Source organism: Hordeum vulgare, chromosome 5H (genome assembly GCF_904849725.1).
Source record: "Hordeum vulgare subsp. vulgare chromosome 5H, MorexV3_pseudomolecules_assembly, whole genome shotgun sequence".
In the NCBI taxonomy this organism is placed as follows: domain Eukaryota; kingdom Viridiplantae; phylum Streptophyta; class Magnoliopsida; order Poales; family Poaceae; genus Hordeum; species Hordeum vulgare.
Window position 1 is genome coordinate 85694588 of NC_058522.1, and position 27993 is coordinate 85722580.

At 47.5% G+C, this 27993-nt stretch overlaps 1 protein-coding gene across 1 annotated transcript in view; it reads left to right on the plus strand.

The window, feature by feature from the left end:
• Positions 1-740: 740 nt before the first annotated feature.
• Positions 741-27993, plus strand: part of LOC123399737 (DNA repair protein RAD50) — a 29269-nt gene continuing 2016 nt past the window's right edge. Inside the window, exons 1-22 of the mRNA XM_045094122.1 lie at positions 741-892; positions 988-1074; positions 1516-1683; positions 7918-8093; positions 8283-8397; positions 8712-8940; positions 9017-9195; positions 9298-9468; positions 9763-9867; positions 9969-10076; positions 10259-10470; positions 10585-10677; positions 11224-11351; positions 12002-12116; positions 12198-12327; positions 12429-12638; positions 13288-13496; positions 21489-21690; positions 24969-25138; positions 25214-25538; positions 25969-26094; positions 26174-26226. Coding sequence (XP_044950057.1) covers positions 770-892; positions 988-1074; positions 1516-1683; positions 7918-8093; positions 8283-8397; positions 8712-8940; positions 9017-9195; positions 9298-9468; positions 9763-9867; positions 9969-10076; positions 10259-10470; positions 10585-10677; positions 11224-11351; positions 12002-12116; positions 12198-12327; positions 12429-12638; positions 13288-13496; positions 21489-21690; positions 24969-25138; positions 25214-25538; positions 25969-26094; positions 26174-26226 — 3434 coding nt within the window. The 5' untranslated portion in view covers positions 741-769. The remainder of the gene's footprint in view (positions 893-987; positions 1075-1515; positions 1684-7917; positions 8094-8282; positions 8398-8711; positions 8941-9016; positions 9196-9297; positions 9469-9762; positions 9868-9968; positions 10077-10258; positions 10471-10584; positions 10678-11223; positions 11352-12001; positions 12117-12197; positions 12328-12428; positions 12639-13287; positions 13497-21488; positions 21691-24968; positions 25139-25213; positions 25539-25968; positions 26095-26173; positions 26227-27993) is intronic.

Sequence of the window (27993 nt, forward strand, 5' to 3'; positions counted from 1 at the left end):
AGAACGACCAATATGCCACCGACTGGAGGGCCAAGGAATGATGGGAACGTGCGTCGTCCGCGTCCGCGTCGACCCAAATCAGGCTTAAAATTGGGCCAAAAATGGATCGACGGGCGAACGAAAAGCGGACACGTGTCCGTTTGGGTCGGCGCGGTGGACCGTCTTTTATATCCGCGTACATCCAAACGAACGGCGACGCACGAAATGGATCGTCCCATCGGAGTTGCTCTTACGCCATTAGGGTTAGGGAATCTCGCGACGTGCGGAGAGGACTCCAAGGAGAAGGGCATCAAAGGCAAAATAATTAAATGAGGGTACTTTTTACACATAATCCTGTACTTGTTCCTACAGATTCGTCCACCAAGACCTGTGCCATCCAACTCCGATCTAACGGTCCAGGTGAGGTTTTCTGTTTTTTTCACCGGAGGTCCAGTTTCTATCCTGTCGCCCCCGGTCCAAATTCCAAACCCTAACCCCCAGAGGCCAAAATCCCAAAATTCCAAATAGAACGCCTCTTCCCCACCATTTTCTCCGCCTCCTTCCTTCGCCCGTCTCCCCCGTCCGTGGCGGAGCAATAGGTGGATTCCTCCACACGCCCAGAGGGTAGATTATTTTAACACGCCAACACAAAGCAACAACGCCGGAGACGGCGCCGGCGTGTGAGGGAATCCGAAGGAGCCGAAGCAAGAGAGGAGGGGGGCGGGGGGGGGGGGGGGGGGGGGGACAGGAGGGGAGGAGTTGGAGGGGGGATAGAGTTTTGGGGGCCAAGATGAGCACGGTGGACAAGATGCTGATCAAGGGAATCCGGAGCTTCGACCCGGAGAACAAGAACGTCATCACCTTCTTCAAGCCCCTCACCCTCATCGTCGGCTCCAACGGGGCCGGCAAAACCGTAATGCCCACCAATCCAATCTACATCCTGTTCCACTATATGTCGTGTGTATGCGCCGATTCATTCATGGCCTGAGTTCTTTTGGATTTCCGCAGACCATCATCGAGTGCCTGAAGCTGTCCTGCACCGGCGAGTTGCCCCCCAACTCCCGCTCCGGCCACACCTTCGTCCATGACCCCAAGGTAATGCGCCGTTCTCATTGGTCTCACCATTCACTGTTCGGGGTCTCAGTGCTGTCTGTAAGGCCTTATGCTCGTTTTGCTGCTGGCCTGGACTAGGAGAGGTTTTGCTGATTTGGGAATGGCGGCGATGGTAGTGTGTGCGCGTGCAAGTATGTGTGTGGCCGAGTGCATTGGGTTGTCCTGCTCTATAGGTTTAATGTGGTCAAATTAGAGATGGTCTCTGGGCTTTATGTATTCTAAGGTCTGTCGAATTGGTGTGTGCTCTAACACTTGCTTGTACATGGGAAAATTTGATGCCTCTGACTTGTGGTGTGCTATGAGATTAGTCGAATTTCTACCCGGTGTTGTTTGGATCAATACTATCTTAAGGTTGTTCTTTTCCTATGCTGTACTCATTCTCCTTTCGATTCTTACTGTTATACATGTTTGTGTGGGATTTAGGTAGCAGGTGAAACCGAAACGAAAGGGCAGATTAAGCTGCGGTTTAAGACAGCAGCAGGAAAGGATGTGGTGTGCATCCGCTCTTTCCAGCTTACCCAGAAGGCATCAAAGATGGAGTTTAAGGCAATCGAGAGTGTCCTTCAGACTATAAATCCACACACGGGCGAGGTCCCTCTTTTTCTCCTTTGGCTTTCAAGTTGCTTCATATGTGCCTTGCAATCAGATATGTCAATTCTGTTGTATTGATGTTTCGGTTATTCATGCAATTCCTGTGTTATGCCAGAACTCAGCGCAGAAGGTTGTTTAAACTTTTGTTCTGGAAAAAGCAATGCGTTTCCATACCTACTATTTAACTTTCTGTTATTTATATAATGTACTTGCATTCGTCTCATGGTACCAAGTGCAACCCCCCCCCCCCCCCCCCCCACACACACACAAAATGTCGCATCTGTTGCTGTTTAAAACTTGAGTGATGTGAGTGATTGAACATACCAACCACCTCTCGGCTCTCATTTTTGGTACTTGCGGGTGCTGTATGCATCTTTGTTATAGAACTATCCTGCAGTACTGCTGCTCCCATGGTCAATTGTTTTTAAATCCTTATGATATATTTCCATCCACCCCGATGGTCAAGAGTTCTACATCTTACTTCAGCCTTTTGGAGCTGACTGCGATTTATTGTGGTTTCAAATGCCTTTATAACTTCCACTCGCTTGGAACTTTCTCTCACTTTATATACTGAAAGAGAAACTAAATGCTATTTTACCCCATTTGGATGGAAGCATATCAAAAAGATTGGCAATTAACATGTGTTGTGAACCATGTAGTTTTTCTAATACCTGAAAGGGCATATGATTTACTTTGTTACTCGTTATGTTTGCGTCTGGCCATAGAAAATATTCTCTAGAACACTCCTTTGTTTTTTATACATTATATTCCCAACTACAAGTAGGGCAACAACAACAACAACAACAACAAGTCAACAACGCCTCCCACAGCCGAGCGAAGGGCAAAGGTGCAGGTCCTGCGCACTTTGGGGATCGTGGATACCAACCAGAAGATTACTCCTGTCGAGATGAAGGCATACGGCGACCTGTTCGCGACGCCCATCCCTCTCGCTGTGCTCAAAGCCATAGCTGCCCTGGTCGATCGCGAGCTCCCGGCGTGCTTAGACCCCACGGCGCGCGGCGTTGCCGCCTGCGAGTGTTAGGTCCGAGGGCCCGTTTTCCGTCGAATCCTTGTCCATGGATCACGGCCTCAAAATAGCAGTGTGGAATGTTCACGGCCTCAACGTGCACGCCAGGCGCAATGCGATTAGGTCGCTGCTATGTACTATCGGCGCCTCCACTCTATGCCCGTAGGAAACTAAGATGGAGTTCATCTACTCGCACACTATCCTCGACATCCTAGGGTCTGAGTTTGACGACTACACTTACCTCCAGACGCTCGGCACTCGGGATGGCATCCCCCTCGCTTGGAAGAGTAGAGCTGTGACGATCTCGGACCCTTTGTACACCGAGAACGCGATCACAGCCAGGGTGACAGTGGCTAATGCGCAACCGTGGTGGCTCATGATGGTCTACGGGCCTTAGGAGGATGCAGACAAGATCCTGTTCCTGCAAGAGTTACGTGACATACGTGCTGGTTGCCCCGGCCCGTGGATGATCCGTGGGACTTCAACTTGATCTACCGCGCCGAAGACAAAAACAATGGTGGCCTCAATAGGCGCATGATGGGCAGATTCTGTCGGGCCATCAACGACCTAGCTTTGAAGGAGATACACCTCAACGGGCGCCGCTTCACATGGTCGAATGAGCAATCACCGCCGACGCTCGTGCACCTAGACCGCGTGTTATGCATGTCGGATTGGGAGAATGCGCACGGCGAGTGCCACCTCCATTGCCTCGCGTCGGACCTCTGTTGCCTCGCTTCGGTCGTGTCCGGTCACTGTCTATTGTTGTTGGACTGCTCCCCATGCCATCCACCTGCAAGCGCTTCCACTTCGAGGACTATTGGCTGCGCCTAGACGGTTTTCAACATACGGCGGCGGCGGCGTGGGGCTCAGTACACGATGTCGACCCATTCTGGTGCCTAGCGAAGCGCCTCCAGGCCATGGCCTGACGCCTCACGAGTTGGACTGCCAAGTCCACGGGCAACATCTGGGACAAGCTAGCCATCTCCCGCGAGTTGATCTCGCGCTTCGACATGGCTCAGGAGGACCGCGCGCTCTCACCCCCGAGGATTGGCTACACAAACAGCTCAAGCTCGCTTACCTCAGCATGGCTTCCATGGAGCGCACCATTGCTAGACAGCGACCACGCATTGCGAACCTCAAGGACGGCGATGCCAACACCAATTTCTTCCACCGGCAATGCTCCTTCCGTCGGTAGAAGAATCATGTGCACAACCTTAGTGTGGGCGGACATGTTCTCATGAATCACGAGGAGATGGCGCACGTGGCCTTCTCGCACTTCGACGGCCTGCTAGGCACAGCCGTGGATCGGGCGCACACGCTGGACCTCGCTCATCTTATCGAGCCGTGCGACCTTGGGAGCCTAGAAGTATCGTTCAGCCCTGAGGAGATATGGGATGCAGTCAAGCGGTTGTCGGCACGCAAGGCACCTGGGCCCGATGGCTTCACCATGGAATTTTTTGCGCGTGTGCTGGAGTATCATTAGGCAGGACATCTTGGACGTGTTTGAGCTGCTCTTCGCGCTCTGCGGAAGGCGGTTTAGCAAGCTCAACCAGGCCTTGCTCACCTTGCTGCCCAAACGCCTGAACGCCCACCAGCTTGGCGACTATCGTCCAATTTGTGTGATACACATCGTGGCCAAGCTCTTCGCCAAGGTCTTGTCGTTGCGCCTCGCCCCCAAACTCGATGGTCTTGTCAGTAGCAATCAGAATACATTCATCGCCGGATGCAGTCTACACGACAACTTCATGCTCGTCCGACAATCGCTCAAGCTGCTGCACCAATTGGGCGCGCCCAGAATTATGCTCAAGCTCAAGTGCTCGACCTTACGCGCGCCTTAGACTCCATCTCATGGTCCTTCTTGTTCGAGGTACTGGGCCAGTATGGGTTCGGCGATTGCTTCAGGGAGTGGATCGCTATCCTATTGTCGACGGCCAACACACACGTCTTGATGAATGGTGTGCCCGGCCCACGCATATGGTACCGTCGCGGGCTGCGCCAAGGCGACTCCACCTCCCCACAACTTTTCGTGCTAGCCGTGGACACACTCGGGAGGCTGATGCAACGCGCCCTTCAGACTGGTATACTGCAACGACTCCACCCTCGCTGCTCCACCCCGACAATATCCCTCTACGGCGACGACATGATGCTCTTCTGCCACGCCACGCCAGGGGATGTTGCCGCTGCCCAAGGCATTCTTGCTGTGTTTGCTACGGCTTCCGACATCCAGGTGAACTACACCAAGAGCTCAGCCACCGTTCTACACGACGACGACTACAGTGGGATGCCCGGCGGTAGACCTGCTCGTCACATATCTAGGCATCCCGCTCACGACTCGCCGTCCTTCGGCTGTGCAGTTGTAGCCACTCGTTGATTTTGTGGCTGGCCAACTACCAACCTGGAAGGCATGGTTGATGAACAAGGCCGGGCGGCTGGCATTGGTCAAGTCTGTGCTCAACGCGATCCCCGTGCACCAGATGCTCGCGCTCGCGCCCCCAAAGAAGACTTTGAAACAACTGTAGCCACTCGTTGATTCTGTGGCTGGCCGACTACCAACCCGGAAGGCATGGTTGATGAACAAGGTCGGGCGGCTGGCATTGGTCAAGTCTGTGCTCAACGCGATCCCCGTGCACCAGATGCTCGCGCTTGCACCCCCAAAGAAGACTCTGAAACAACTTGAGAAGATTCAGCGAGGATTTCTTTGGGCAGGCTGCGCGGCTTTGTCACGTGAATAGGCGTTGCGTCTACCGCTCGATTGAATATGGTGGCCTCGTCATTCGTGACCTCAAGCTTACCGGGCTTGTGCTGCGGCTACGTCGGCTTTGGCTCGCCCGCACGGACAACGACCGCGGTTGGCAGGGCCTGGACCTACAGTTCACCATAAAGGAGCGGACGGTATTCTACGCCTCCACGACCATGGCCATCAGGGATGGCGTGCCTGCCCTCTTTTGGGAAGATCGTTGGTTCAACGGCCAATCCGTCCGAGAGTTCGTGCCTATGCTCTACGAGTGCATCCCCAAGCGCTGGAAGGCATCACTGGAAATAGATGGGCGTGTAATATCCACGACGTCCTTGACCTCCACGAGATCGGGCAATACCTCAGACTTTGGCACGTCGTGCAACACACTGCGCTCTTTGGTGAACCAGGCAAGCTCTACTGTAGGTGGACAACCACGGAGTCTAATCAGCGCAGTCGTGTTATCAGGCCACCTTCCAGGGATCGACGATCTGCCAATCCTGGAAACTTACATGGCAAAGCTTGGTGCCACCAAGGGTGAAATTCTTCCATTGGCTGGCAAGCCAAGACCGATGTTGGACCGCTGAGAGACTTGCCCGTCGCGGTCTGCAACACCACCCTCGATGCCTCCTTTGTGACCAAGAACCCGAGATGATTCGGCACCTGCTGCTCACATGCCCCTTCACGAAGCAAACATGGCACATGATCCTCTCTTGGCTGCGCTTGCTGGCTTCGGTGCCCGAGTACGACGCCTCTCTCATGGACTGGTGGTTATGCGCAAAGGAAGCTACACCGCCAGCACAACGCAAGGCCTTGCAATCCGTTGCATTACTTGTTCCTTGGATGCTTTGGAAGCACAGAAATGCGTGCGTGTTTGACCATGTAAACCCATCGAGTGATGAGCTTGTCGACAAGATCAAAGACGAGGCCAGATGTTGGGCAAAGGCCGGGGCTCAAGGGCTTAGAGTCGCTTTGCCAGCATCCTGGGATGTCCATTGATCCCTTTGATAGCTCTGTAACCTAGCCTCCCAGGAGGATGTACTGGCATTCTATCTTTTCAATGCAATGAAGCGCGAAGGTCCTTTGCGTTTTCTCGAAAAACAACAACAACAACAACAAAGCCTTTAGTCCCAAACAAGTTGGGGTAGGCTAGAGGTGAAACCCATAAGATCTCGCGACCAACTCATGGTTCTGGTGTATGGATAGCAAGCTTCCACGCTCCCCTATTCATGGCTAGTTCTTTGGTGATGCTCCAATCCTTCAGATTTCTCTTTACGGACCCTTCCCATGTCAAGTTTGGTCTACCCCGACCTCTTTTGACATTAGCAGCATGATTTAGCCGTCCACTATGCACTGGGGCTTCTGGAGGCCTGCGCTGAATATGCCCAAACCATCTCAGACGATGTCGGACAAGCTTCTCTTCAATCGGTGATACCCCAACTCTATCTCGTATATCATCATTCGGATTCGGTCCTTCCTTGTGTGGCCACACATCCATCTCAATATGCACATCTCCGCCACACCTAAATGTTGCACATGTCGCCTTTTAGTCAGCCAACACTCAGCGCCATCATACAACATTGCGGGTCGAACTGCCGTCCTATAGAACTTGCCTTATAGCTTTTGTGGCACTCTCTTGTCACAGAGAATGCCAGAAGCTTGGCGCCACTTCATCCTTCCGGCTTTAATTCAATGGTTCACATCTTCAACGATATCCCCATCCTTCTGCAACATTGACCCCCAAATATCGAAAGGTGTCCTTCTGAGGCACCACCTGCCCATCAAGGCTAACATCCTCCTCCTCGTGCCTAGTAGTACTGAAAGCGCACCTCATGTACTCGGTTTTGGTCCTACTAAGTCTAAAACCTTTCGATTCCAAGGTTTGTCTCCATAACTCCAACTTCCCGTTGACCCCCGTCCGACTATCATCGATTAGCACCGCATCGTCCGCAAAGAGCATACACCATGGGATATCTCCTTGTATATCCCTTGTGACCTCATCCATCACCAAGGCAAAAAGATAAGGGCTCAAAGCTGACCCCTGATGCAGTCCTATCTTAATCAGGAAGTCATCAGTGTCGCCATCACTTGTTCGAACACTTGTCACAACATTGTCGTACATGTCCTTGACGAGGGAATGTGCTTTGCTGGGACTTTGTGTTTCTCCAAGGCCCACCACATAACATTCCGTGATATCTTATCATAGGCCTTCTCCAAGTCAATGAACACCATATGCAGGTCCTTCTTTTGCGGCACATAGGAAAATTTAATTCATGTGAATCAAGACAATGGAAATTTTGAATCTGGACAATAGATTTTTCACAAACGTTTTTTGATTGATTCCAAGTGATACCATTATAGTAGGATACTTGAGTTGTGTAGCACTAGAAGCCTATTAGCTTTTATGGAATACTGCTGAAAATGTTCTATAAAATCATATCCTCACTGATTGTTTTTTTATTGCTGAGCTCAGAAGGTTTGTCTCAGCTACAGATGCGCTGATATGGATAGGGAGATTCCAGCCCTAATGGGTGTTTCGAAGGCTATATTGGAGAATGTTATATTTGTGCACCAAGACGAATCCAATTGGCCATTACAGGACCCTTCTACACTTAAGAAAAAGTTTGACGACATCTTTTCTGCTACCCGGTACATGAATGCATTCATATTTACTTCATAATTTAGAAGCTCCTATCAAGGCCATAAATTTTCTTATTTGATTGTTGCAATCTGTTTAAGATGGTGTAGTCTCCACTTTTCTGGAGGTTAATGTTTCTTTGAAAGTGGGGAGCTGATGTCAAAACTAGCATCTCACTGCCTTAATTTCATAATGTACAGCTATACCAAAGCTCTTGAAGTCATAAAGAAACTTCACAAGGACCAAGCACAAGAAATCAAGACTTTTAGGTTAAAGCTGGAGAACCTTCAGACTCTTAAAGATCAAGCATGCAGGGTAATTTGTATCTTCTATTTATATGTTTTCATTTATTTTCACAACTATTGACATGTTGTTAGAATCCTACTTTGTGTTGTGTTATCACCATGGGGGATATATATGTATAGAAAATAAATGGAGGTGATATACAAATGACCTCCCTATAATAGGTGACGACGATTCATTCTAACACTTAACAATTCACATTAAACTAGTAGACTACTTGAACGTGCACTGAAAATCTATCTGTTCTACACTTCTGCTGCAGTTTAGTTTAATTTTTTGAAGGGTATGCTGCTTTTAATATTAGTTTAATTTCCTTACTTCCACAGCTTCGTGACAGTATTGCACAAGATCAAGAGAAGTCAGATGCCTTAAAAACTCAAATGGAGGACCTGAAAACAAACATCCAAGCTGTGGAAAACAAAATTCTTCGTACTGAAACAAGTATGGTGGAGTTGAGGAAACTTCAGGAGCAAATTAGCATCAAAGCAACTGCTAGAAGTACACATTTTTCACTTCAGCACCAACAGTATAATGCTCTTTCCGAGGAAAATGAAGGTAAACAATTCCTCATATACCCGTCACTCAAATGGTTCCTTCTCAGCATAATGACGGTTTACCTTGCTTCATTTAGATACTGATGAGGAACTGAAGGAGTGGCAAACAAAATTTCAAGAAAAAATTGCGTTACTGGAAACGAAAATCGCTAAACTTGAACGAGAGATGAATGATGAATATGCAAAAAGCTCTCTGCTATCTGAGACCATCAATGATTCAACACGTGAAATAGGAAAGCTCCAGGCCGAAGCTGATGTAATGCTGTAATCCTTTATTCTTTCTTCTGACTGGTTTGACCATTCGTAAATAACAGTGGACATTGTGACACAAGGTTAAATACAAGTATCTTGTTTTCAGGCTCACATGTCCGTGAAGCATGAACGAGATTCAGCCATCAGAAAGATATTCACTAAACATAATCTCGGGCCAGTTCCTGATGCTCCTTTTACTAATGATATTGCCATGAACCTTACAAACAGAACTAAAGCAAGACTATCGAATCTCGAGGACGATTTGCAGGAAAAGAAGGTTATAATACCTATTCTTCTTATTTTGGAATTTAGTTGCAAAATTAAACACTTCCATTTGAACTTTTTTTTGAATCGCACCCAATGTTTTCTAGGCAGTCATTTTTCTGCCTATTTTTGTTTGCAATCTCAGTGGTTCCATGACCCTCTGATATGGTCATGCAAGGTTTCTTGCTTTACCATACTTTATTCAAAGCATCTGTGCAAGTGCAATTAATTAGGAATGGGTCAATGCTGAAGACCTGCATTCTTATCAAGTATGCTCCTTTTTAATCAAATTCCTTTTCTTAAGCAGAAAACTAATGAGACACAGTTAGAGTTTCTTTGGGGACGGTATCTTAAAGTAAATGCTCGCTACTCTGAAGTTGATGGCCAGATACAATCAAAGAAAGAATCTAAGGTTAGTAATGGAAACAACACTGGACTTGCACACGCATGATGTTCCGTAACTGATACATCAGATACCATTCCTTAATATGTAATATATCGAACACTTTCCAGATTGGTGTTTTAAGGCGCATAAAAGATAAGGAGAATGAGCGAGATGCTTCAGAGACGGAACTTTCAAAGCATAATCTGGCCCGTATTGATGAAAGAGAGCGGCATCTGGTATTTATTTAACCTAACTATCATTGCCCATTGGATCTATTCACTGATATATACCTGTACTTGGCTGGTCTGCTAGGTTAATTTCTTTTCACTTTACTTACATCTGTAAGTAAGTTGTTATCTCTCTTAAGTTTAACACCCTTAATTCTAAATAAGTAACTGTCCCATTGTGATTTGAATAGCAAACTGACGTTGAGAGGAAGACAATTGCCCTGGGAGAAAGAGACTATGATTTGATTATAAGTCAGAAGCGCTCAGAGATATATACCTTGGATCACAAGATAAAAGCACTTCACCGAGAGAAAGATAACATAAACACTGATGCTGATGACAGAGTAAAATTAGAACTCAAGAAGGATGAGTTGGAGAAGTGCCAGAAGAAACTTAAAAAGATGTACTTCTTTCTTTTTCCTTTTAATTTCTATCTGTGCTATGATTTTATTGTTAGTTATATTCCAATACCAATTTTTTAGTTATGAAGATTGAAATAGCACGATCTAAAATGCAGATATGATGAACATAAGGACAAATTTAGGAGTGTTCTTAAGGGAAGGCTTCCTCGTGAGAAGGATGCCAAGAAGGAGATTACTCAAGCTTTCGGGTTTGTGTTGCAGTGCTTTATTGATATATTTAATCGTCTCTCTTAGTGATTTTCTGGTGCATAATATGTCCTATTTTGGCTCATATGATCAAACTGAATTTACCTATGTAAAGCTGTAATATGTTGACTTTTTCTAACGCGTAATATATTGAGTTCCTTTGATGCAATTCATCTTTTCTGTTCATGCCATTGGTGGTTACTGGACAGACAGTAGTAGTATCTCTAATCAGGTACAGTTTGATCAATCATGTGCGTAATGAGTATATATCCAGTTAGCGTACCATGTTAGTTGTAAACATTCACATGGATGTGTATTTCAATGGTCTAGTCTGTTAATGCGGCGTCTATGCCTCCACGTTCCATTCTATTTTTGAACTAGTAATCTGTTTAGCTTCCATCCTGACACAGGAAAAGAAATGATGCATGTGACTCTGACACACTTAATTTATTATTCTTTCATCCTTCCTTACGGATTATACTACATGTGGCACTTTATATTTTCTGGTGCTATTTGCTAATCTTGCCACTAAACTCTGCTTGACGCAGGTCTGTAGACGCAGAATACAACGATTTGAACTCAAAATCTCAGGAAGCGGACCAACAGTTGAAATTGGTGCGAATGAAAATCGATGCTGCTAAAAGCCACTTGTCAAAGCTCCAAAAAGTTTTGGATGGTACATTCAGATTTGATCATTGCACACTTACTTATTTCGTACAAAGTTGATGATGCTTCTTTGACATGTAAAAACTCCACTATGTATGAAATTTGGAAAATCAAAATCCGAGAGGTGCACACATCACACTACATCTCTCTTTTGCCTTTTAAGACGTATTATCATTCCATCACTTTGAGTTGCTATGTTGGGACGAAAACAGAGTCACTGCTAAGTAGTGTTCCTTGGACATAATTTCCCTGACCTACAGTTACATTTTTATCCAGAATAAAGTGAGGGTAATCGAAGTATGTTAAAGATCCATTTTGACTATCATGTTGAAGGAATGTCTTGGACAATGCACCACATTGCACTATTGTGCATGCTTAATTTCTATCTCATAGTGTAATATAAACCTTGTAGTGGTTCCAACTGTCACTACATAGGGATCAAGGGTAACTAGTGTTGCAATTTGATGAATGCAATTTGTTCGGTTTCACCAAGTCAAACTGAAGCACTAATTGGCTTGCCCACCTAGGTCAACATCGAAGTGTCTCGCTAAGAGAAATAATTTATTGATATGAAAGTTCTAAGCAAAAACTCCATAGGCTTTAGTTATTTATTCTGCCAATACTCTGCAGTTTTATAGGTAAATCTTATCTTTCGTGCAGGAAAAAGAAATCATGTAAACTCGAAACTTCAAACCATTGCTAAGGTATCTGTTGACATCAACGCCTACCCTAAGATTCTGAAAGATGCCATGGACGAGAGAGATAAACAGACAAAGTAGGTATCCTAACTGTAGCTTTCTCTTTAAGCCACACCTCATTTTGATGCCCAAATTCAATGCTTTCTTCCTATTTGCAGCAATTTCAGTTATGCTAAGGGAATGCGGCAAATGTATGAACCTTTTGAAAAAGTGGCCCGTCAGCATCACAAGTGTCCTTGCTGTGATCGTGCTTTCACACCTGATGAAGAGGACCTCTTTGTAAAGAAGGTGGGTGATCTAGTAAACATCAGAGTGCTGCATTTTTCGTTTGATTATAGTTACTTTGTGATGGATGATTTCTTTCTGTTGCTGTTTGCTGCATCTTTTAGCAAAGGACAACAGGTATAAGTACCGCAGAGCGCTTGAAAGTGCTGGCAGAGAACTTATCAATTGCTGAAGACTTATTCAATCAATTGGATAATCTCCGTGTGATTTATGATGAATATGTGAAACTGGAGAAAGAGACTATACCTTTAGCACAGAAGGATTTGGAACAACTTTTGGCAGATGAATGTGAGAAGGCACAGATATCTGATGATGTTAGTCCTCACTATTGACACCATTTTATTTTCTATTCTCATACGCAAAATAAAGATAAGACACAGTCGAACATAATACCTTAGATGACCTGTGTTTCTCTTTAACCAAACACTCCCAAACTAGTATATTTCTTAGGTCTACTATGTGTCCTAATGAAGATTCTCCACTCCTGAGTCATAATTCTAGCGACCCTTTCTCCACATCTAGTGTCAAGTTGTAGTAAATCAGTCTATAATACAGATGTAGAAGTCTACTTGTGTAGATATTACGCTCTCTGGGACTAGGCGATGTAATGTTTTATCCTCTTCAGAGGGTTGGTAGATTATTTTGTTTGTAAATCTCCTAGGTCACATCCATATGATGGTTGTTTGGGCTGTTCTTAAGCTTAATCACTTCGACAACGTGTGGTGTTGGATAGTTTCTGTACTTTGGGTGATTAATATAATGGTCTGCTGGTATTTAGATAGGCGCACTGTCGTTTGAGAAACTTCACTTGAACCTTTTGCAAATGCACTTCAGGTGCACTGCCTCAGGAGGAACATGGGTTTTACTTTTAGTTACCAAGCAGTAAAAGGTAGCATCTGTTATAAACATAATTGATGATGTCTTTCCTATTTTGCTTTGACTTGTATGATTGATGTGTTGCAGCTTGTGAGTGTTCTTGCTCAAGTTAAAATGGACAGGGATGGAGTGGAAGTCTTGTTACATCCAGTTGATACTATCGACAGGCATGTGCAAGAAATACAGGAGTTAGAACCACAAGTCAAAGATCTTGAATATAAGCTTGATTCTCGTGGCCAAGGCGTTAGATCTGTCGACGAAATTCAGTTGGAGCTGATCTCTGTGCAGAGGGCAAGGTAATGATTTTCGATGGGGAGCAAACTTGCTATAATACTCAGATGCACTTTCCATGGCCTAGAATTATAAGACCCTATGTTGGGTAATTGAGAAAGTAGTTTTTCAGGCAACTAAATTCCAGTTTTAGTATCACAGGGGATTAGAAAATGACCCTCCCCCACCCCCACCATTTGAGACCCTTCTAGCTCCAGTGACTCATTTTTGATTTACGGAACAGAACATAGGAGATTTCTTCTGGGTTTTCCTTTTGGTGTGTTGCATGCAAGAATTAATCTCAGCGTTCCTGTGTAGCTCCTTCATTTTCTTCTTATTTTCGCACCCATGATCCACATCATCATCCAACCAAACTTACCCTTTTTTGTTGCCCTTTTGTGTTCTCTTCTCCATTTGTTTCCTTTTTTTCTCAACTGAAAACTGTATGGGAGGCCTTGACAGTAAATTTTACGAAAGAAAATAGAGATAGAAACATAAAAATGTTTACGAGAGGAGAGAATTTTACAAAGGTAGGGGGCAGAGGAGACATGGCTATGCAGTGATCTATACATGGAAGTCTAGGCGAAGCTTTGAGAAGAGCTTGCAGCTCCTCCATTTCTTTACTTTCATGATGCATGTGTGCCGTCAGTGTTGCTTTAGTTTTGTAGTTTATCAGTCATTATCCTTTGGTTCTCCGGATGGGAATTAAAGAAAGCATGTTCTCACATAAGTGAAAGACTGAGAATAGTTTCTTTTTCGAGAAAACGCAAAAGACTTTTGCGTTTCATTTCATTGAAAAGATAGGGGTTTGAGTTACAATCCTCCTAGGAGGTAGTTACAGGGCTAGAAAGAAAATCAGTGGACGTCCCAGGTCTGTGGGATCGCGGCTTTGAGGCCTTGTGCGCCGGCTCTGGCCCAAAGCGCTGCTTCCTCCTTGATCTTCGCTATCAGGCTGGTGGTCGAGGGGCGACCTCTGTCAAACACGCAGTCATTCCTGTGCTTCCATGTCATCCAAGGCACGAGCAGGGTCATGGATGCGAGGCCTTTGCGCATCAGCTTCGGCGTAGTCCGCCTCGCGGTGGTCCACCAAGCATTGAGTGATTCCTCGCCATCGGGTGGGCGACAGGGCATCCTCAGCCAGGCCAGGGCCTCGTGCCAAACTTGCCGGGAGAATGGGCAGGCGAGTAGGTGGTGCATGGTTTCTGGTTCGTGGTCGCATAGGGGGCACCGTGGGGGATGCTGTAGCCCTCTTTTGGCTAGCCGGTCAGCCGTCCAACAGCGATCGAGCTGGGCGAGCCAGTGGAAGAATCGGACGCGTGGCGGCGCCCAACATTTCCAGGTGAGCTTCCAGGCATCGCATGAGATGGAGCCGTGGAAGGTAGCTTTGTAGGCCGATTGCGCGGTATAAGTGTCGCTTGCGGTCCACTTCCATAGCAGGTGATCAGGCTCATTGGAGAGCGTCGTGGGTTCGATCTTGTGCCAGAGCTGTAGGTATTGGCCAACCTCTTGGATCCCGAGCACGCCATGGATATCCCGTGCCCATTTGTGAGCTTGCAGCCCGTCGGCCACGGTCCGTAGCTTGCGCCGGTGCTTGGGGATGCATGCATGCAGCAGGGGCGCGATTTCGCGGATGGCACGTCCCTCAATCCATCTGTCTTCCCAGAAAAGTGCCTGCTGGCCGTTGCCGGGCTGCATGGTGGTGGAGCCCCTCTGGTGTTATCAGTGCGGCTGAACCACAGCCAGCGCATGCGCAACGCAAGGCCGGAGCGCTCCAGGTCGCGGACATCGAGGCCACCCAATGAGATTGGGCGCGCGACTCCTGCCAGTTGACATGGCAGATGCCGCCATTGGCATCCGTGCGCCCTGCCCATAGGAATCCCCGCTGGATCTTCACCAGCGCTTTGACTGTCTTTTTTGACGGCGCGAGCATGAGTAGCTGGTGAATAGGGATCGCGCTCAGGACTGCTTTAACAAATGCGAGGCGACCAGCCTTGTTCATGAGGCGCGCCTTCCAGCACGGGAGCATGCCGGCGGTCCTGTCGACGACGGGCTGTAGCTGGGCTGCAGTTGGGCGCCGGATTGTCAATGGGATGCCCAGATAGGTGATGGGCAGGTCCACATTGGGGCACCCAAGCAGGTCGACAACGGCCGCGGCCGCGACAGGGTCGCAGCGAATCAACATGGCAGAGCTCTTCAGGAAGTTCACCTGGAGTCCAGAGGCGCGCCCGAAGAGTTGCAGAATGCTCTTTACCGCCTCGATGTCGCCGTGCGAGGGGTGGCAGAAGAGAATCACGTCGTCGGCGTAGAGCGAGACAACAGGAATCGAGCGGCGGGGGTGCAGTTGCTGCAGGATGCCGAGCTCGGTGGCGTGGTGCAGCAGGCGCCCTAGGGTGTCCACCGCGAGCACGAAGAGCTGGGGTGACAGGGGGTCGCCTTGTCGTAGACCGCGGCGGTGCCAGATGGTGGGGCCAGGCGCGCCGTTTAAGAGCACCTTGGTGCTGGCTGTTGAGAGAAGAATCGCCAGCCAGTCCAGGAAGCGATCGCCAAAGCCGTATTGGCGCAAGACTTCGAAGAGGAACGCCCAGCTGATCGAGTCGAAGGCGCGTGCTAGGTCCAGCTTCAGAAGCACGCGAGGGGCTCCAAGTTGGTGTAGTAGGCGCGTAGATTGCTGCACGAGGACGAAGTTGTCGTGTAGGCTGCGCCCTGGGATGAACGCGTTCTGGTTTGCGCTAACGAGGTCATTGAGCTTGGGGGCGAGGCGTAGCGAGAGGACCTTCGCGAAGACCTTGGCCACGAGATGGATCAGGCTTATGGGCCTATAATCAGCGAGGCCAGTCGCGTCCGCGCGCTTGGGGATCAGCATGAGGAGGGCCTGGTTCAGGGAGCTGAAACCTCGTCCCCTTAGCACGTACAACTGCTGGAACACGTCGAGGAAGTCCTGTCGAACAATGGGCCAGCAGGCGTGCAGGAATTCGGTGGTGTAGCCATCCGGTCCTGGTGCCTTGCGCGCTGGCAACCGCTTCACCGCCTGCCAAATCTCCTCGGCGCAAAAGGGCGCATCGAGGTCATCTAGGCTGGTCGGCGTGATGAGGTCTGAGAGGTCGAGGGTGCACTCTCGAGACACCGTGGAGCCAAGCAGGTCGTCGAAATGTGCGAAGGCCGTAGCAGCCATGTCGCTGGGGTCGGTAACCACGTCGTAGCCCACGGCGAGGCTGTGAATCCTGTTCTTCTGCCGCCGGTACGTGCATTGGCGGTGGAAGAAGGATGTATTGGCGTCGCCATCCTTGAGAAACGCGACGCGGGCTCGCTGTCGGGCGATGGAGCGCTCGAGGGAGGCGAGGCCAAGGTAGGATGCTTTAATCTGACGGCGGAGCCAATCCTCATGCGGGGATAGCATCCTGCTCTCCTGCGCAGTGTCGAGCTTGAGGAGGATCTCCCTGGAGACTGCGAGCTTGAGGCGCACGTTGCCCACTGTCTTGGAGCTCCAGCTCGTTAACTTGCGTGCAGTGGCCTGCATGCGGAGCATGAGGCGTCGGAAGGGATCGTCGTCATGGATGGAGACCCACGCTTCCGTAACCATGTCTTGGAAGCCATCGAGACGTGTCTAGAAGTCCTTGAAGTGGAATCGTCGATGGGTTGGCGCTACCGGGGAGCAGCCGAGCAGGAGAGGGCTATGGTCGGAGACGACCGAGGCGAGGCAACGCAGGTGGCACTCGCCGTGGAGCTCCTCCCAATCCGCAGCGCAGAGGACCCGGTCCAGATGGACAAGCGTCGGGGGCGATTGCCCGTTCGACCATGTGTAGCGGCGTCCATTGAGGTAAACCTCTTTGAGCGCAAGGTCGTTGAGCACGCGTCGAAATCGACCCATCATCCGGCGGTTGACATTGCCATTGTTTTTGTCTTCGTCTCGGTAGATAAGGTTGAAGTCACCACACAACATCCACGACCGGGGGCACTCGACGCGAGCGTCGCGGAGTTCCTGTAAGAAGGCGATCTTGCCAGCATCTTCTTGTGGGCCGTAGACGACAGTGATCCACCAGGGAGCACTTGCTCCGGCCGGAGTGGAGACCCTAGCAGATAGGATATTGGCAGTGAAAGAAGGTTCAGTGATGGCCACCTCTCTACTTTTCCATGCCAGCAGGATGCCGCCACGGCTCCCAGTCGCGGGGAGGTACACATAGTCGTCGAATTCCGAGCCTAGGGTCTCGAGGACAATTGACGAGCAGATCAATTCCATCTTTGTTTCTTGAAAGCAAGCGATCGAGGCACTAGTGGTTACAATCAGTGATCTAATGGCGAGACGACGGGTGCGCATGTTCAGTCCGCGCACGTTCCACACAAGGATCTTGGGGCCGTAATTCATGGGACATGTATCGACGGAGGGGCGCAAAGTGCAGCTATGCCTCGATCGGGCTGCTCGCGATCACCGTTGTGATCGGCGCCGTTGTGGGATCGGAGGGGAGCTCACGATCAACCAGCGCGGCGATGGCGGCGAGGACGGTTGTGGGGAGCGGGGTGGCGAAGAGCCCGTCGTAGGTTTGCATCTCGGCATCGGTGATCCGCTGGTGGATCCCGACGATTCCCAATGCACGCAGGATGTGGACTTGCGCACGCTGCTCGGCCGTGGGTGGACCGGCGGCCTTGCATGGCACTGATGAAGCAGAGTGCCCGCGCCTAGGGGTGGAGAAGCTTGGCGGGCGCCCTCGCTCCTGGGGTCGGCAGGGCTGCGCAGAGCTGCCTGGAATCTGCAGCCAAGAAGTCGCCGAGCGTCAATGCCGCGATTGGCGCAGCGCGTGGGCGGGAGCGGCGCATGGTGATCGTTGGCGATACAAAGCGTGTAGGAGATCCCAGAGTGGGCCTTCCATTGGTGGGGCCTGCATGTGGGTCATCCAGTGGAGGCGGCGTTGTGGGCCTGGCGCTTGGGCCGCTCTGGGCTGCTAGTTGGGCAGTGGTGGGGCTGCCCGTGCTCAGATCCTTCCCAGTGGAAGCATCCAGGAGCTCCTCGCGTGGTGGGGTGGGACCCGTCGTTTGAAATCCGTCCGCTTCTTCCCGCGATTTTCCCCCCGGAGGGCCAGTTGGCGTCGTGGGCTGGTCAGGGGTGGGCCCTCACCGTGGCAGAAGCTGATGGAGGGGAAGCAGGGGAAGCGTCACTTTGTTGGGACAGTGGATCTGCCTCGGGGCCCAGCGGCAAAGAGAGGGACCCCACTACCGTGTTCCGATGTCCTCCACTACCGCGTCGGGCAGCTGTGGGTTCGAATCCGTGCTGGGGCCCTTGCCAATGACGGGGCCTTGCGAGCGATCCTGGGCCACGGGGGTCACAGGGGTGGGCTCCACCTCTGCGGCTTCTGATCCTGTCGGCCTAGGGATCATAGGCGCAGCAGGTTTGACCGCTTTGTCCTGCACTTTTTCAGGGGGCTGGCGTGGGCGACGGCCCCGCGTAGGCCAGGCCATGGCCGGATGATGCGGAACGGGCGGGGCGCCGCCATCCGCGCGACCGTACGTCGCACTTCACAGGTCGAGGCCCAACCATCAACAATGGAGATGCTGTCAGCACGCTGCGGGCGCAGGTTGCGCGGCCAGGGGAGGTCGCCCATCTGCATGCCGTCGGCGCGACCAGCAGGGGTGGAGCCGGTGCGGCGCCTCTTGCGACCACGACGACGTTGGCGGGCGCGCCTGGCGGGGTCGTCGTCGCGGCGCCCCTGGTCGCCGCCCTGGCCGTCGTCGGGGTCGTCCGCAGGGGCGGGGCTGCACGGCGCTGGGGTGTCGAGCTCGGCACGGGCGAGCGTGATGGACACCGGAACGTGAGGGTGGAGATGGCAGGGGCGTCCGACTGGTGGCGCGAGGGATGCGACTCGACAATCTCCAAGATGGCATGGCGGCGAATGCGAGCCGGGTCTGCGGTGCGGGCAGAGAGCCGGAACGTGGCGAGGTCGGCGCGGGAGCGCCTGCTCGGGTGCAGCCTCTCGATCCAGCAGCTGCTGCCCAGGATGTGCTCCGCCGTGGAGAGGTGCCAGGCCTGGGCGGGGATCCCGCGGAGCTCAAGCTCAACGCGGTAGTCCAACCTGCCGGAACCAGCGTGCGCGAGCTTGCACCATGGACGCAGCGAGAGGGAGAAGCGAGGGCCGGAGATGAAGTGGTCGCCGGCGAGGCGGTCCTTGAGCTCACGGGAGGCGAGGACGATGAGGAAGTCCTCCGGGCGGTGGAGGTGCACGGAGAAGTCGCCGGGGTGCAGGGCGAGGGAAGTGTGCAGCAGCTCGGCCACCTTTTCTTTATGTGCTTCTATCATGTTCATAGACTATTCCTTTTTTGTTGGCCTCTGAAATGAAAACAAGTGCTTAAGATTTTCTGATTTGCCAATGGAGTAGGGTATTCCGTTTGCGACACACATTTTTTTATGGATACACTTTTACCCTGATTAATTTGCTATATAGCTATCAATTGAATTTGGTGAAGGATTCATGCTGCATTCTCATTGATACTGCCTTTTTCTACAGAGATAACTATCTGTCTCATATTTGTATGTGGAGGTCCATATTCTACTGGCTACCGATACAACTAAGCACACAAAGACATGTTATTAGGAATGTTTAAATGTTTTTGGTGTACACATTCTGCAACTATGTGCACTAGGCCTGCAGGAGTTGGTCCCGCCAGGCCTGCAAAATGTAGATGTTAGTTCAAAATGTACTGCCAACATCAAACAACTCAATGATCAGACTCAACCGGATTTGCACATGAAACAGGTTTACTTGCATCCATAGTGTTCGCAGGGTGTGTTTGGTTTGAGCCCAAGCCAATCTTTATCTTTATCTTTACCTACTAATAAAGCTATTAATGCTTCTGTCGTCCGTCATTAATATTGCCCTTAAAATCGGTAAAAATTACCCACCAATGCCATCCGTAAGTTAAAAAACGATTCGTTGTCTGCTTCTAATAAATCGGCCGTTCCTCTCCTTCAACAAGAACAGATCCACAAAGATATCACAACAGCACGGCCATCCCAAGTGGTTGGAGCTGCGCGCTTAAAACCTGGAGATGCCGGTTCGATCCCTCTCCATCACACTTTTGTCCCCCTATTTTCTCTGTCGCCAACTGCGAGACTGGGCCGGTCCAGTATGGCCTTGAGCACTTATTTTTCTTAATTTTTTTTTATTTGGATATATTCTGAATATTTTATTTATAAAAATCACCTATATATGCAAACTTTGATAAAATGTTAATCATGCACTGAAGGAATGCCAAAATTGAATAAAAAAATCATTATATAGAAAAAGGTACAATGCGTAATGAAAAATAACTATATAATTTTTAATTCTTTTTGAATTTTTCGATCATGCATTTAAAAAATATTAAATGTGCATATAAAAATGTTTCCAATGTATAAAAAACATACACAAAAAAATATAATGTATATGTAAAAAATTAGACATAACAAATTAATATGAAAAAAAAATGCTAATCATGTACTTGGGAAATATCAAACACATATAAAAAATATTCCTGATGTATATGAAAAAATATAGAATGTGTATAAAAAACTAAATATGGTTTGATAAATTTTGACCATGAAATTGGAAAATATTAAACATGTAAATATAAAAATATATAATGGCTTAACTTCTGATTTTCATATTGACTAAGCATATTTTTTTTCAACTGTCTAAGTATATATATTTTTTGTACACCCGGTGCAAAGCACGGGCCCTTTTGCTAGTCTCACAAAAAAAAATGGTTTTTGGGCCCATTTTTTGGCCAATGCTGGCAAGAAATATGAACTAGAGTTGGCCAATGAGCCGGCATGTATGTTTGACATTATGCAAGAAAGAGCCAAAACATTAGTCATTGACGAAATATTGGTAGGGTTGGTTTTGGTGATCAACCAAACATATGCTAAGTGCGTTCAAATGTTGAATATTCAATCTGTCACCCATGAAACATTTGAATTAGTTTAGTCTTACTTCTTTTATGACTTGCTCTTGGAGGCTCAACTATACTGGTTTGTCTACTTCTGCTGGCAGGGACACATTGACTGGTGAAGTAGACGATCTCAGGGATCAGCAAAAAATGCTTAGCGAGGATCTATCAAATGCTCAGATGCGTTGGCATGCTCTTAGGGAAGAAAAACTAAGAGCCTCAAGTGTATTGCTGAAGTTCAAAAAGGCTGAAGAAGATTTAGTACATTTTGCCGAGGAAAAGGAGCAACTGATCCTAGATCAGAAGGTATTCATTGAACTTCCATTTCTCTGCATTGTGGGTCCAGTTAATATTTTCCTTAGTGACTAGTACATATGCCTGTGCTTTGCAATGGGAGAGAAAATTGTGGTGTACAACAGTGAGAATTATATGTGTAAGCACACCATCATATGTTTCGTTAAAAAGAGAACACTAATTTCTTCATCCACCGAAACACCCGCCAGCGCGACACAATGGCCCATAAGTTCATATCAGTTTTACAGTATAATCATGAAACAATTAATCATTGATCAAGGGGATTTAGTTGATCCATGCAGGCCCTCAATCCGTTTAATTACGGGCTAAACACCATATGTATCCATACAGGCCCTCACAATCCTAGGAAACCACAACAGATGGAATTGCATCATGCAACGTGTTCCTGATTTAAAAAAAAAGTGCATTCTTCTTTGATTATGCACCCACATGTCTCATGGATCCAGTTTAATTATCCTCCAATCTGTTTAATTAGGGATCTAACCATCATAGCACGTATAGAGGTTTAGGTGACCTTGTCTCTCCTTGTTTCCCGTGTGTATCATCGTGTCGCACAATCCCGCCTTTGATTACAGCAATTAATGCCTTTGATGGTGCAACGTCCTCCCTTGATATTCATGGCAGCCCCACACAATCTTCGGGAGTTAATTCCTTCCGGGCCATGATCTAGTTTGGTGAAGTCATGCATGTTCCCTCCTTTATCGAGTCTTTCTCTCCGTTCTCTCTGTTTCTTGGATCATGAGAAGGCTTGCTGATATTCCAGGCAATTTGCATATGTATATAAATTGATGGCATTAGGTGTGAAGAATCGAGGTGGTACTATTAATCGTGTTCATCCTGAGTAAGATTCATTCCGAATGGTAGTCTGGTGATCAATTCCATCCAATACAGAGCTTGTTGAGTCTATTCGGAGAGCCCATTTTGCAGCTATGACGATGTCCCGTGGAACTGGAGTCAAATACCCAGGTTGAATTCCAAAACACCCAGTCTTTGAATTGAAATCACAATACCAATTCCTCAGTTGTATGTCTAATTCTGACATACGAACGGAGTGTCTATGTTACCGAGGCGAGCAGTACCTTTTTCATATCTTGTTTCTTTGACAGAATGATTAGGCAAGCCACCTGCTAGGTGCTTTCAGCCTACTATTTTGACTCTTGGTTAGAGCATCCAGTTGTTGTACACACATTAACCACCTTTGCATAAGCACCGCAGGCCATGCATGACCGACGAGGCACTAGTTGTCCATATCCCAAGCTGTCTCTAGTTTCCTACTCCCTCCGTCCCAAAATAAGTGTTGCTGGTTTAGTACAACTTTATACGTACTAACTTTGTACTAAATCAGCGACACTTATTTTGGGACGGAGAGAGTATTTTGTAGTGTTCTTTTTATATGTTCCATTGTTTTGATTCGTATCAGATTAGTTGTTTGGGCTCCTTGTATCTTGGCTAAAATTGTCAAGGAGGTTCTATAAATTGAGGAGGCTCAATCATTATAACCATCATGAAGTAACCTAGGGCAGTTGTCCCAATTCAGAGTTGCTCAGACTCTTGCGCCTCATGGTCAGTGAGGAACCTAACCATGCTCATGGAACGAGTCTCACTACTGCATGCGTTCAAACCCTAAACCATGACTCACCCCCATTCTCCATTGCCCATTTGCCCTACAGTTGAGCTCATAACACAGGCCAACCTGAAAAACTTATAATAGCTAAACCCCATGTCTGGTGACCTCGAAAGTAGGTTTCTGACGTCACTACAGTAGCTTACTTGTGGTTTTGCAATGCTAAATAAATATAATACAACTGCACAAGTTATGTATTATATTTATTTAGCATTGCAAAACCACAAGTAAGCTACTGTAGTGACGTCAGAAACCTGCCCTAGGCGCTGAGGTCCACCACACTGCTAGTCCCATGGATGATCTGGAAACATAGGAATGCGTGTGTATTTGATCATGCCACTCCGTCGCTCCCCGAGCTCGCGGAGGGGATCAAAGATGAGATGAGATGTTGGGCTAGAGCTGGGGACAAGGGGCTTAGGGTAGTTTTGCCCCCATCCTGGGATGTCCACTGAATTGCGTGTAATCTGTTGTAACCGTCTCCTCTGAGACCGACTTTCTACCTTTTCAATACAAAGAAACGCACTCTCTGCGTTTTCTCGAAAAAAAACTTGTGCAGTTGTAGGTCACTGTTTTGTATGGAACAGGGTAATATTAACTGGCTGGTGCTGGTCATTAACCTACTGTTAGTTAACAGTCAGGTCTCGCCACACACTAGTTTGATCAGTTTAATGTCATGGGCTTATAGCTCACTTGACCAACTGTAACGAACCCAGAGATCTAGGATCGGTACAAGGGGAATTGGGGATGAGTTCAGATTTGCTTTATTGCAGAGGTAGATGAGGATACAGAGAAGTTAGGTGAGGGAAGAGGCTCCCATTTCTGACCAGTGGGGCCACACCCTGGCCCGCACGTCACTGTCCACCGCATCAGGGGGATGCGGGTGTGACACCAACTTTGGGAAGTACTGGGTGCATGCAAATTAACTTGTGACTGTTGGCCTAGATTTTAACCCTGAAGGCATGATCTCATTATTCTTTTTGTTGTATTCCTATGTAGTTTTGTGCATCAATGACACTCCAACTCTTGCACTTGTGCATGTAGGGATGGCAGTTTTGCCCATGGGTATGGGTAGTTGGGTACCCTACCCGAAAACAGTGGGCCTGGGCAAGACTTGACAAGATTTTGTACCCATGGGTAATGACTACCCATACCCAAAAATATATGGGTAGGGCATGGGTATGAAATTACACCCATGGATAACCCATGGATACCCAGAAAATTTAATAAATGAAAATAACTCCTCTGAGATGTGAGATCAACATCCAACTCATATGGCCCAACCCACAATACCTTATTTCCTCAACCAACCATAGCTCATAGGCCCGTAGCCACAAGCTTGCCACTCTTATGTCCTGTGTGACCCCTAGAAACGATGAAATCTTGAGTCATCACAACGGAGTCTTGTCCAACTCTCGGACCAGCGATCCGTAGTTTCCACAGCCGCCTCCATTGGGTATAGGATAGCCAATGGGTCTGTGCACGGGTGTCAATTTGTGCCCATGGGTATTGAAATGGGTGGGTATAGAAAGTTTCTGCGGGTATGGGTTTGGGTAGGGGAAGGGGTTGTACCCACCCATACCCTACCCATTGCCATCCAGTGCATGATGATCTAATACATGCTAAATGTTTATTTCTTATGGACCAGCATTTAGAAGAAGCTCTTGTTCCATTGTCAAAAGAGAGAGAAAGCTTGTTGCAAGAGTATAAAGCTTTGAAGGAAAGGTTTGATCAGGAGTATGATCAGCTGGCAGAAAGAAAAAGGGGATTCCAGCAAGAAATCGATATACTTGGAACCCTTAACACACGCATCAAAGGGTATAATTTCCCACTCCAGCTCTTTCAATTTGTCCCCCTGTACTAACTACTTTGTCTAATTTTTTTTCCTCTTAGGTACCTGGATTCAAAGAAAGTAGAGAAGCTTAATGAATTTCAGGAAAGGCATACCCTATCCCTGTCTCAGTTACAGAAATGTGAGGCAAGAAAGCAAGACATATCGGTTGAGCTTGACAAGAGCAAACAGCTATTACGGAGCCAAGATCAATTGAAAAGAAACATTGATGACAATCTGAACTACAGGAAAACAAAGGCCGAAGTGGATCGACTTACTCATGATATCGAGTTACTTGAAGATAATGTGCTTTCCATCGGCAGCATGTCTACTATAGAAGCTGATCTTAAGCGGCATGCTCAAGAAAAGGAGAGGCTTCTTTCAGAGGTATTGTGATCCTCTCATTCCTAATAATTGGCAAACTTGTCTCTAATAAGATGCCATTCTTTTTTCATACCTATTTTGGGAATCATGAACATGCACTTGGCCGGATAGTACATATATTACATATTTCTTACAAGAGTAAAAATGTACGCCCGTCCTTCAACTTTTCAGAGGCATGTCACCCAGGTCCTGGTAATATGAAATGCATGTGTTTGTCCTTATGGTAAATTAGTGAGTCATCAGATGTCCTGGCCTAATTGATTTGCGTAATGCACAGAAGTCTAAAATGAGCAATTTCATAGAGCAAGTATCTAAGTGACACAACTTTGGAAGTTCAATGGCACACCATACATTTTACTCTATTTCTTAGTATGAAACTTTGTCAAATATGGCTGACACCTTTGATCTTTGATTTTCTTGGCAATCCCTGCAGTATAATAGGTGTCAAGGAACAATTTCTGTTTACCAAAGTAATATTTCAAAGCACAAACTTGAGCTTAAACAGACACAATACAAGGATATTGAGAAGAGATATTTTAATCAACTTCTTCAACTTAAGGTATTTGGCATGATCTCCCAGGTTCAGTTTCTCCAGCTTTGTGATCTTATTACTTGATGAGAAAACTTATGGGTTGCAGACAACTGAGATGGCCAATAAGGACTTGGACCGATACTATGCTGCTTTGGACAAGTGAGTGTTCTTTCACAGCAAAAACGTCAAATCTGACCTTCCAGTGATATTGAGGCAAAAATGACCCCTCCTAGAAATTTTAGCATGATATGATGTTTAGCTTTGATGGGTAAATGCCATGGTCAATGGCGTTGCTAAAAAACTAGTGACTTTTTGAGCAAAACGTAGCGTGCAAATACTTGTCGTGGTTTGAGTTCAGATTGGAACGGGGGAGTAATTTTTCTGTTCTTTGCCTTAATGATAGACTTGCTTCCCTTCAGTGTAGTGATAGGCTGAAAACATGGCGGGTTACACCATTATTCTTAACATGTCGAACACCTCGTGAACTCAAAACATTGCAAGTTTCCATATTTTCATGTAAATTGTGCTCCTGCCTTTATGGACCCAATTTTCAAATTCAAACATACTTCCTGTTATGGAAATGGGTTAGACGTTTGATGTAATATTACTGATGTTACCATTGGGCTATTCTCTATAGAAGTATGTGTGACTCATAAATAAAGGAAACACAATACTGGATTAACACTAACAAATGAGCTTGTACCCTGCAGTATAAAAGAACTTGCTTTTGGGTTGGTTCATGCAACCTAATATGTTAGTCTGGGCGTTCGGTTCCCCCGAACCGTTTGGGTCGGTCCTTCGGCCTATTTAAGATTTCAGTTTTGTCTAAATACCAACGATCGCTCAATAGAAAATTAGCTAATCGAAGATTCTGTACCGAAATTTCGCTTCGGTCTTCGGTTCTACCGAACAGCACCGAGATATACTACTCCGGAATTGCTACCTGTTGCCAGTACTAGTAGCAGCAATAGCTACTTTATTCTGATGTACAGTGCGTGTAGCTCTGCCTACTAGCTAGCTACTAAAGGCTAGTCTCCTTGGCTACTCCGTCCTATTGATTCTTCCGAGCGAAACTTTATTACTCTGTATAATTAGGGGTGGCCGCTCACTAGGTAAAGTACTCCATGTAGAAACGAATTTAAGCAAACAGGTAGTGGACTACTCTTTTTTACACAAAATTTATAGTGGGGACGGTTCACTGGATCAGGTTCACATCTTCCCAATGCGGCTGTAGGCTCGTGCACTTGGGCAGATAGCGGACAGAAATACTACCTGAGTAGCAACAGGCACGCAGGTCGGACCTGTGTGTTTACTCGGTTTTCGGTCCACTTGGGTATTAGAGGGATAAACCCGAATTCACCGAGCTAAGTCCGGTTTTCAACAAATGCAAACCGAACATACTACCGAAGTACTCGGTTTCGGTGCCGGTTATTTCAGTTTGGGCATCAGCGTTGAGTCCATAAAACTGGACCATAATACCCATCACACTGCCACATGACTAGTTCTGGACGTTTACCAGCGTTGAATTTGAGGTAATAGGGCTTAACCCTAGTAGTCACCAGTCAGTAGTCATAAACAGTAGTAACTACGGACATGTGAGCTTGAAACTGTGTTGTATCTGTTGAAGGTGGGCATTTCACTTGTCCAATATCGTCTCTTACTTTACTTTCACTAATTTCAAAATTTAAGTCCTCATTTTTCTTTCTGAATAGATTAAGAAATTGTGAAACCATGGTAAATACGGCAAGGTGGAGGGAGTAGTACATACAACATAGAGTATTTTTCTTAAAACTTTTCCTTTTTTGCCAAACTGTCACTGAACTACACTTCTGAATAGTTTTTCAAATTACAACTTCTTTTATATTATTATGTCAGAAAACCATCACACTTTTTAAGAACTGAGTTGTGGCCCACCTTCAGAGGTCA